General features: G+C 50.8%; 1 protein-coding gene across 3 annotated transcripts in view; it reads right to left on the bottom strand.

Moving 5' to 3' along the window:
* Nucleotides 1-319: 319 nt before the first annotated feature.
* Marchf10 (membrane associated ring-CH-type finger 10) overlaps nt 320-11,159 on the bottom strand; it is a 90,368-nt gene continuing 79,528 nt past the window's right edge. For all 3 annotated transcript variants that reach the window (XM_034506899.2, XM_076935624.1, XM_076935623.1), the window contains 3 exons: nt 10,482-10,595; nt 3,969-4,011; nt 320-726 (listed from right to left, as the gene is read on the bottom strand). In XM_034506899.2, coding sequence (XP_034362790.1) covers nt 671-726; nt 3,969-4,011; nt 10,482-10,595 — 213 coding nt within the window. In that variant the 3' untranslated portion in view covers nt 320-670. The remainder of the gene's footprint in view (nt 727-3,968; nt 4,012-10,481; nt 10,596-11,159) is intronic.

The raw sequence follows: 11,159 nt of genomic DNA, 5'->3' as shown, positions 1-11,159 counted from the left end.
CTCCAATTTATAATCCCCCTGCCCCAGTGCTGAGATTGCAGGAGTGTACCACCAGGCTTGGCTAGAGAGCCTTACTCTTCCTTTACAGCCCCACCACATCCACACTTTCCCCACAACCCAGCTCTGATCTTTTTAATCACCCTAAGTCTTGTGGGTCTTTGATGACTGAGTCCACACCTACAGCTGATCCTAAGTGGGACCCTCTTGTCCCAGCCCATAGGAGCCTGAGATGTGTCAGACTCTGGTGGTGGGCAGCAAGCAGAAACGAAGGACAGGGACTTAGGACTGTCAGCCTGGGAGGAAACAAACACAAAACACATGGGAGAATAAAGTCAGTTTACTGAATGCATGGCTCCACTCCACTCAGGGTGGGCTGAGGCCTGAACAGAGGGCCTCAGCGCTGGGAGCCCAGGCTGCTGGGCTGAGGGGCAGCAGCAGGGTAGCACACTGGGGACTCAGCTGTTTTGCCTGTGCTGGCTGGGATGGTCCCTGTGGCTGCCCACAGATGCCCAAGCCAGACCCCCAGAGGTGTGGCACGGGTGAAAATGGTAACTGTGAACACATTGGCTTCAGTTTCAGTAAAGAGGAGGGAAGAAGGGAGGCACAGGGGGACACAGAAAGGGCTTCAGGGTGGAGAGGTCTCTGCCACGCTCCACGGCCAGCTCCCTTGCTAGATGACCCGGCCTGGGTAAACGCTGCTTTCACTACCATCTCCCGACTCGGAACCTAGAAAGCAAGAGCATCTCTCAGCAAGGCTGCAGGACACAGCAGACCTGGCATGGCACCACTGCCATTCTTTCTCCCACTCTGGCCTGGAACAGTGTGGGGGGACAGACACTTTAATCTGGGGCTGGGGACTGCCTGCACTAGGGCTCCAGCTGGGCCAGGGGCAGCTGGACTGCAGGCTGCTTTAGGAATCTTATCTCAGATGCCAGTCTGGTGACAAAGTCTGCAGGCTAAATAGTGGGTAGGGCCCTTGTCTTCTCTCCTCTCAGAATGATGATCCCAAGTTAACTCTACTTGCATGGTGGTGACAAAGAGCAGGGCAGGGCGGCACTGGGGGTGGCAGAAGGGTCCAAGCATAACAGATGGGACAGGAGAGGGGTTCTCCTTATTCTTGGAGAAACTCATGTTCTCGATGCTTTTGTCTCGGTTTGAGGAAACGCTCCCAGACTTCGTAGAAACACTTTACCACAGCAGAAGTGTGGGGAGCACATGACACCTGGCTGGTCACACCCAGACGCCCTCAGCTCTGTTTCTGGACTCAAGGACGCCCCAACCACTCCAGTTCTCTTGGCTTCCTCATCTGCAGAGCACTTTCCCTGAAGGCTGGGAGCACAGTGGAGTTGGCCCGCCTGCTTGTCTGAGTTCACTCGTCACCTGTGTGCATAGCAGCAGGTCACGAGCCCGCTTCCTGGCCTTAGTCTTGGCTCCAGTGATGGTCATCTGTGCCAGCTGGGAAGCAGCTGTCAGAGAAGCTGTGTCAAGAGCCCTGTCCAAGGTTGGCTCACACATCTAAGGATCTGCCTGAGATGGCCTCTCCTCAATGTTACTGATGGGGGTCTTTTGTTCAGGGAACGGTGCCCAGTAAGATGGCTGACTTGGGCACCACAGGGCCACAAGACAGCTGGCACCCTTTGTGCCACCCTCTGTGCCCTGATGTGTTTACCTGGATTGAACTGGGATGGCAGGTCACAGCTGTGACTCGGTGCTGGCAGGCCATATTAACCAAATGCTGCCAACCAGGTGAGTCATGCCAGGCTGTCGGGACCAAAGAGAAAGAATATGGCCCAGGGGGAGGGATGGCCTCCCCTGGCTCTACTTCTGATGCCTGACTTTTGTCTTGATAGTGGCTTTGGCAGGAAGACAGGGTAAGGGCTGCCAGTGGTCAACCATTGAGGGCAGTGTGTTAGTCCCTCTTGTCTTGGGCTCCGTACAATCTGGATTGACTCTCCCCTCCCTACCAGCGTCTGGGAAGTGTAGGCTGGGGGCAGGTGGAAGGAACCTGGCCTGTGTTTCCAGGAGAGAACCGGCTGCCCTACTGCCTGTGAAGAGTTGATTCTGGAGCTGGGCCAGCTCCCAACTGAGATAGCAAATGAGCGGTGGCAGACAGTCAGAGGGGCCATCTGCGTGGGAGCAACGGAGAAGAGAAGGGAACAAATACCCTTCATTGTGGAGACTTTTTTTTTTTTTTTTTTTTTTTTTTTTTTTTTTTTGTGGTGGTGGTGGTGGTGGTGGTGGAGACAAATGCTCTGGACTTCACTATACAATGCAGCCTGGGCTGGAACTCACCGCAGTCTGCTTAGGCCACCAAGCTGTCAACGGATATTCCTTTCTAAGAATCCCCTGGGGATGCTCTTACACTCTCCCAGGGAGAGCAGGCCCCTGTGACTCACGTTTAGAAGCTAAGGCTTGAACCTGTGCTTCGACCCTAGGACTGGGAGAGCCACCGCAGGCTGCAGGATACAGCAGTCGCACGGGGCACTAGGGGGCGCCCCTGCCCAGCCGAACGCTCTCGGACGCGCCCGGTGCCGCAGGTTCCGAACCGGGTAGCGCTGCGGGCATCTCGGAGGCGGGGCTGGGCCGAGGCGACAGGACCCTCTGAAGGTCTTCTAGTTGAGGACCAAGCCCTGCTGCCTGTCACGTCCCTATAGGATCAGGAGGCTCTCACCGAAGCCACGCTGAGAACCCGTGCGCAGATGCCGAGGTGCGGTCCCTGGGAGGTGGTGCGTGCAAGCAGCGACACAATGGTCTTTTAGACACCTTACAGCCGCTCTCCCGGCTGCACCCAGGCGGCAAGATCGGGGTCTGAGAGCGACTGCGCGGCATCCCTGAGATCTCGCTCAGCTGGCAGGGATTGGGGCTCCAGGAGCTCCTTTTGTGTAACACGAAGGCCCTTCCCCATCTCTGAGTACCGCGAGCCTGGTTCCCTAGGACTGCGTGCCCTGAATAGCAAACTGTCTTCCCTAGGGTTGCAGTCTTGGCCCCACCCTGGGGAGCTTTGGACTGGTGCAGTGTCTCTTCTGGTCAGGTATTTATTTGTGGCGGGTAGGGGAGGGGTCCACAAAGCATCCCTGCAATGGGCTGCATCAACCCTGCCTGTGGGCTGTGCATGAAAGACACATTCCAGAGCCCCACCCCACCGCTGGAGTGGAGTCTGTGGGAGGGCCCAGGAATCTGTGTTTAGGATACGTTCTTGAGATTGTTGATGCCAGCGTGGGAATCACTCTCCTAAAGCTTGCAGGGTAGGGCAGGGCAGGGCAGGGCAGGTTGTTGTAAATTGTCTCCTTGAAGAACCCAGAGAGACCCAGTTGTCACATCCCCCCAATTCCCTACGACACTTATTCTCTCTGTGGCTAGTCTTCCTTAAGGCTTGCCTCTGAGCCCTCAGCTTTAATTAGGCTCATTGTCTCCAGGGGGAATTTCTATGGAATAAGAAACCCCTTTGAAGGAGGCTGGAGACCGGTTGGCTTTGCTCAGCCTCTGAATCCAACAGACCCACTTGATGTGCTTAATGGCATCAAAACCCAATCAAAACACCTGCTTGTCAAAGGAACCCTCTCGTTGGTAATGGCTAACCAGTCTGCTTTTAGGATCCAGGAAGGAAAATCCCAGGCAGGATCCTGGCAGGAAAAACAAAAAACAAAACAAAACAAAACAAAAAACCAAACCAACCCTCCATCAAGGGCTGGATGCCAGAGGATCTAACCAGGAAAGCGCTCTCTTCCGCCTAGCTGACCCTTTCCCTGGGTTTCAGGATGAATTAAAAAATCTTATCTGCTCCCCATCAACCGTCTTGACTGATTTTCAGCTAAGCCTAACGCTTCCGAGGTTTATGGGGTTGTTTTTGCCCCTTGGTGGTGGTCACAACTTCCTTCCAGGGTATTAGGTTCAACACAGGAACAGAAAAGCAGTAACCTAGCAGACACCCTTAGAGGAGGCAGGACAGGATGGACCCCCAAACCTACTTTCATTTTCTTCCGGTCTGGGTTGTGGGTAATTTCTTGACAACTATGAGAGAGAAGACAATGAGACATGAATTGTTTTTACAATGCAACTGTCAACAGATGTTTAACTCCCTGTGACTGGCCAAGGGGCTCGGGATCAGGGCTGCTTTTCAGCTCCGATGGAGATCAGCTTGTCCCAAGGACGGTGCAGATAACCCGGGTCACCTTTGCTGTTTTGGGGCTTCTATATTTGGCAGTGTGAACAGACTAGCTTCCTTTCAGCAATTGATCTGAATAGCAGAATCCCTTTCTGATAGTCCCAGCACAATTTACAGGCTGCGGGGAGGGAGGCTGTGCTAATTGGCCACTTGCCTCACCACTGGCTTTTAAACAATCGCTTGTATTCTCTGCTCGGCAGGAAGCTGCCGACCCATCCAGGCCCTGGGCTCTCTTTGTTCTGACTTTATGGCATTTTATGCCACAATAAGAAATGCTGTGTACTCCATGGGAGCCCATTGTGCCAGGCTGCAAGGATGTGGGCCCCGTTGCAGAGGGCTTGGTGCTATTTCCCTGGGAAGAACAGGGACTTTGTGACAGGCTGAAGACAAAACAAGAAGTACTGGACAATGTCACTGGACAATGTCACTGGTCAACTCCCTGGCCTGGGTGGAGGCACCTCTTGTCCACAGATTCTTTTCTGTGTCCAAGGGATGGGGAGGGGAAGGATGAGATTTCATCTGGAGTAGCAGGTCCTGGTTACCTGTGGACTATACATCAGAACTGTACTAACCTCGGATGCCTGTGCTCTGGGCAGCTGAGGCCATGTCACTCTGCCCTGAGATTCTGTAGCAGGTGCTCACAGATACACAATCCTCCCATGTCACTAGGAATCCCTGTCCTAGTGAGCAGAGATCCTTTTTTAACCATAGGACAAACCTGGGCTTTCCATGTTTGGGTAGATTTGACTCCTTGAGGCAAGAGTTTCTGTTGTAGAAATAGTTGTATATGGGGATGGTCTATCGGAATGGACCTGCAGAACCCTGTCTGTCTCCAAGGCCAGCCAGTGTGCTCCCTGACCTCTGGCACTACCCTGGCAGAGGACAAAGGGAGGGTACTCTCTCCTGAAGACACCAGTGATCAGAGACAAGAATCAGACTAGGAGGAAGGCCATGATGGGGGTTCTGGGGGAGCTGACTCAAAATAATGGAGTGTCCTGTGTGAGTATGAAAGGGAAATCCACTTCACTTCACCACTCAGACCAGCCTACAGGGTAAGCTAGGCTGCATGAACCAGGCTGCTGGGGTCCTGTGGTCCCTGGAGATGCTCCTGTCACAGGCACCTGAGGAAGGATCTCCTTTCTGCTGGGCACCTTCATAGAATAACATCAGTGTTCCTTCAGCCTGTCCTCTGTGCACGTGTACACACACATGCAGGAGCACTTAAGCACGCACCTCTGTGCACGTGTACACACACACACACATGCATGCAAGCACACACACACAGGAGCACTTAAGCACGCATCAGGGGAGAGAGGAAGAGAATATTATCACCCATGCTCTCTGCTGGGCCACTGTATCTCTTTAGGCCATTGTAACAGCCACACAGCTGGTTTATTCCAGCCTACCCTCCAGGTGTCTCCTTATCACTCAAATACCAGGATGTCAGGCCCAGGCTGGAAACTGTCCAATAGCCTCCAGAGCTGCCCCTCAGCCTTTCAGCCCTGCAGCCTGCCTACACCTCAGGTTCACTTCCTGCAAGCCCATGCCACACAGCTTCTTGACATCCTCTGACAGTGCAGGTTTCCACATCTCCATGCCGTATGTCTTCTGCATGGGACATGCGTTCCCAGCCTCCCCACCCCAGTGCATCTGCTGCTATCTTTCAGAGTCAGGCTAAGCACCATCTCCTTTGCATTTGCCAAAGCAGGAGGGACTGAGGGCAAAGGACACACCCTGCTGGGTCAAAGGTCAGACTTTCCCAGCAGCAGATCCTGGCTGGAGATCTGCCCTGGAGATGGAACCATGGTTCCATGCCCAAGTTGATAAAGACTAACCACGCACCTCACCGTAGCTTTCTTTGGCACCCAGTGTCCCTGGAATGTAAGTGCCCAGTGCATGGTTTGCAGTCAAACATCTGTGTCTAAATGAAAGACAAGTTTAGAAGGCCTGGTTTTATCTTCAAACAGCACAGAAACTGTCTGTTGCAGGGACCACTGGAAACCTACCAAGGCCCAGCTATGGAAGATGTGGTATTGACTTCACAGTCTTTGTGTGCTCACTGGACCTGTGGGTTCTCCAGTTATTATTATTTTGTTTTTACTGTTAAGGCCTAGGTAAGATGTTAAGGCCTAGGTAACTGTTACCTAGCCAGCCTGCCATTTTTTTTCAGTTGCTAATATTTAAGGAAACTTTCTTCTATGTTGTTTCTGTTGTTACTAGGAAACTTTCTCATGCCCAGGTTGATTATATATTCTGTTATGTTCTGTGCCCTTGGAAACCAATCACGATAGAAGTCAGTAGAACTGCTTTGTGTAGTTACTAACAATAAGCTTGTACCTGAACCAACCACCCAGCAGCACTTCCTGCACCTGTGTATAAGCTTTTGTAGTATTTGCTTCTATAAGCTGCTCCTGTAATGGACCCCAACATAAGAGAGACACTGGCACCAATATAAGAAACTATTTGGAATAAGGCTTCCATTTTGAGTAGTGGTTGAGTAAAGTTTAAGTTCCTAAGACCCCCCCTGGGAACTGGCATCCTACTTGGAAAAAAGACATATGTATGTGGGTAACTGACATCCTGGTAAACAAGTTAAGACATGAAAGACAAGGCAAGTCCCCTGCCACAGTTGGATACCCCAACCAATGGGAACAGGATAAATGTACAACAAAGACATGTTCCTAGTGAAACCTTCTATCCCTAAATTCTGATTGGTGGAATAACTTGGCACAGATGTTGATAGATTTTAGGCTTAAAAACCCTATAGGATCTTAACTCAGTTCCCGAGCCTGGATTGTGGCCCTAATGGATCAGTCCTGGGGCCTATGCTCCACAAACTATTCATGTCTGACTGAGGCTAGTGTTCTTGTGGTTTGTGAGGCGACTTCCTGGACCCCAAATATATATATATATGGATATATATGGATATATATATATGGATTTTGTCTCTAAACTTGCCCTTAAGATCCTCAAAGAAAGGGAGGCATCAGAGTATCTTGTCAGGTCATACAGTCACTTTCTTTGGGTCTCATCTATGAGAGTTAGTGCCCATGGTTGGCTTGGTTGCATTAAGAGACACCTAGGGTGTTATTGAGGCTCACCATGGGTGTCTGTGAGAGAGAAAGGCCCACCTTGATTGAGAGTGGAGCCATGCCATGGGCTGTTGTCCAGCACTAAATAAAAAGTAAAAGGAGTCAGGCATAGTGACACACACCTTAACTCCCAGAACTTAGAGAGGAGGAAGCAGACAGATGACCTCTGTGAGGTCATAAGCTAGCCTGGTTAGTCTACATATTGAGTTCCAGGCCAGCTGGGGATACACAGAAAGCTCTTGTCTCAAAAAACCAAACAACAACAAAACGTTAAAGAGAAAAGCCAGTATTCATCTCGCTATGCTTTCTAGTCAGCTGAGATGTGAGTGGGTTTTCTCATGATCCCGCCACCATAGACAAGCTGGTCTTTCCACCACACACTTCCTGCTATGTTGGATATATGTCCCCTCAAACTATGTGCCAAAATAAATCCTTTTTTCAGTTGCTGTCTGTCTGTCTGTCTGTCTGCCTGCCTGCCTGCCTGCCTGCCTGTCTGTCTGTCTGTCTGTCTGTCTGTCTGTTTGTCTGTCTTTTACTTTTTCTAGGTATTTTATCACACTGATAAGAAAGTGACCAATCTACTGTCTCAGTCCCTGGTATGCACAGTGCATGCTGCATTGAGGAAGTGACAGTCACCACCCTTGAGAGCCTGCAGGAGACACAAGTAAGAAGCCTGCTGTGGAGAACTCTCTAGTCCTGCCAGTGAAGGAGTGAGGTGTCTCTTCTGACTCAGTCCATCTTCTTTGCCAAAGGCTACCTACTCCAGTTCTGGGAATCCTGATACAAAATCCAGAAGTGAGTGGATTTGACACTCTACTGACTTCCTGCTTTCATGTGGATGTTTGTTTTTTAAAAGATTGAATTGTGTGTGTGTGTGTGTGTGTGTGTGTGTGTGTGTGTGTGTGTGTATGCACCAGAGTGTAGTGACTAGGAAGGCCAGAAGAGGGTGTGGGTCTCCTACCGTTGGAGTTAGGTTGTTGTGAGCCCCCTGATGTGAGTCTACTGCAGGAGCAACACAACTCCTAACCACTGAGCTGTCTCTCCAGCCCCCGTGGAAGCCTCTTCACTGGCTATTTATAACCAGTTACTGCTTCATGCTGGGAGTGGGTGAGATATGTTTCAAGGTTTCCCAAGTTAACTGTGAGCTGGTGGTGAGAAACTGGTCCCTTCCACTCTGGTTCCCAGCTTGCCTCTGACACAGCTTATTCCTCTTCCAGAATGATTTGCCAGAAGTTTCCTGAGATGCAATGCTGTAGGGCCTTGATTTTCATCCATGAGCCTGTACTGTCTGTCTGTGCATGTTTGTTTTGCAACCTCACTGGTCGATGTTGCTTCTGTTTGCTGGCCATCTGTGACCCACATCAACCCAGATGCTTTGAAGTTCAATGTGTAATAAAAAAGTTCTTTAAAAGATATGGGATTATGAAAATGAAGTCACAGAAATGTTAACAAAGGACCATTTCCTGCTTCCGGTACTTTTCCTTTTTTTTTTTTTTTTTTAATATTTCTATGAAGAATTTATGTCACCATTAAAACCATGGGAGGTTAAGGAAGGGCAGGCCTGGGTCACAGAGAGGGTGAGATTCCTCCAAAGACAGGTTGGCAGAAACCCAGCCTGGGTTTGGTTTTGTTTTGTTTTGTTTTAATTGGACACTCAGGGTCTGAGGAAAAAGATTAACCTAGGAAAAAGTTGAAATGGGCCTACAATTGCTGTGACCAATGGAAAAATGCCAAATTCAACATTTTCTCTTTTAGAGACAGGGTCTCACATCCTAAGTCAGCCTTGAAATTGCTTTGTAACCTGAGGATGACCTTGAACTTCTGATCCTCCTGCCTCTGTCTCCTAGATGCTGGACTGTGTCAGCAGTCCTGGCTTGTGTGGTTCTGGGGATCGAACCCATGGCTCCGTGCATACTAGACAGCACTCGATCACTGAGCTGTTTCCAGCATGCCGCGTGCCACTCTGCTGCTTTGTTTTTTAAGTAAGGCTTTACTATGTAGACCAGGCTGGCCTTGAGCTCAGAGTTCCATCTGCCCCTGCCTCCCCAGTGTGGGGATTAAGGGCCCTGAATCCAGTGTTTTAATAGGATGGCTCCATGCAGCTCACAACAGTCCATGGAGCTGCTGCTGTATAGACAGGGTCAAGCATAGTTGCGCTCCAGTCTACAGGGCGGTGATGGTGTTGGAAAATGTCTGCAGTCCACTTGGAGAGGAGGAACAGGAGGGAAGCAGAGAAGGGAGGAAGACAAGGATAAAGAAGAAAGCAAAAAGAAGGATGGGTTCAGGGGCAGATGACTGGGATCCAGTGGCTTGACCACTGCCATACTGGCTAATCCTCCTGCCATACCCCAACAAGACCAGATATCAGGAGCAAAGCCTCTCGGAGCATCCTGGGAGTCCCAATACTGGCAGAGCGGTCAGCCACCGGCATGGCTGGGCTCCTTCCCTTTCCTCACAGACTTCTCGCCTCATGTGGCCATAGGCACATTTGATGAAGGGCTGAGGTGCTGAGTCTTCAAAGGTCCACCCACTTGCTTAAGTCCACCTCTCCCTTCATCCTGTATGACTCTTTCTGGCCCCTTTCTCTTGTTAAAGGATAGCTATTCCAGTGCATACACGATTGCTTGCCAAACAGGGGCCATTATCAACAAACACCTTTACTTCCTGGCTTGCCTGCAGGGATGGACACATACACACATATACACAGGGACACACACACACACACACACACACACACACACAGAGTACCCTACAGTCTAAAACACATCAGCAGAGCTGATATCTCAGAGTGTGATCTCTCACAAGCTCTCCAGTGTGTAATGCCTTGCTTCTGCACAGCTGCATGGCTTCTGTGTACTTCTGCACACATACCCTCACAGAGCATACCCTTAACAATAGTTAACAATAACAATTGTTAACAATAACAATAACCTGCACACCTCTATTTGGCGGGCAAGTCGCCCCAGAGACTTGCTTCACTTACATGACCACTGACAACCACTTAATTGCTATTTGCATTTGACACTAAGGAGTCATGTGATTATAACTGCCTTCAGTCAGAGGTCACTGCACATATGCTTAGTGGCTAAGTCTTAGACCTAACTGAGTGACAGTCCCAGACCTCATCAAGTGACCACGAGGACTGCAAGAGATTGCATGTCTAGGAAGCAGTGTCACGTGGTGTCCTCAGCTGTGCAGCATGCACCTCCCAGAGCGGGACTTACCCTCTCTCTGGAAGCCCGCCTGTAGTTGAGAGTCATGAGTTCTGCGAACCTCTGCTCATACAGGTGGAGCAGCAGCACCAGGTACAAGCCCGAGTTCATCAGCTCGCTCTGTGCCTGCACGTGGAAGAGAGAGTCCAGAAGTCACCTCCAAAATATTCACAGGCTCAGCCACAGGATGGAAGGTAACAAGTGTAGAGGAAGTGGGGGTGGGGGTGGGGTGGAGAAGCCCAAGTCCAGAGGAAGGCCTGGGACCATGAGACAGAACAGGAGGAGGCCCAGCGTGGCAGAGCACAGCCCCTCCTGCAGTTCTCTGCCACCCAGGGGAGGAGGCTCAGAAAGTTCCACTTGCCAGGCTGAATCCTATCCCACGGACATTTGAGTCACTGAACCGCCTGCTGTGGGCACAGGGCAGAACGCCTCAGGGCTCGCTGCTGGGACCTGATGCCCCTAGGTCAGAGAATGAGCTCTGGTCACAAACAGCTACGGCAGAGGCCAATCTGAGAGGCTGGTTGAGTGTGACTTTGGTGTGAGATGTTTTTGATGTCAGGTGGCAGGAGGGTGTTAATGACAGAGGGGTGTGTGTGTGTGTGTGTGTGTGTGTGTGTGTGTGACTGTTGGTGTCTTGGTCAGGAAAGCTCTCAGAAGCCACACTTTACAAGCCTGCCTGCCACATGGGTG

The sequence above is a fragment of the Arvicanthis niloticus genome, chromosome 6 (assembly GCF_011762505.2).
Source record: "Arvicanthis niloticus isolate mArvNil1 chromosome 6, mArvNil1.pat.X, whole genome shotgun sequence".
Taxonomy (NCBI): Eukaryota; Metazoa; Chordata; class Mammalia; order Rodentia; family Muridae; genus Arvicanthis; species Arvicanthis niloticus.
This window is presented reverse-complemented; position numbering and strand designations above follow the sequence as displayed.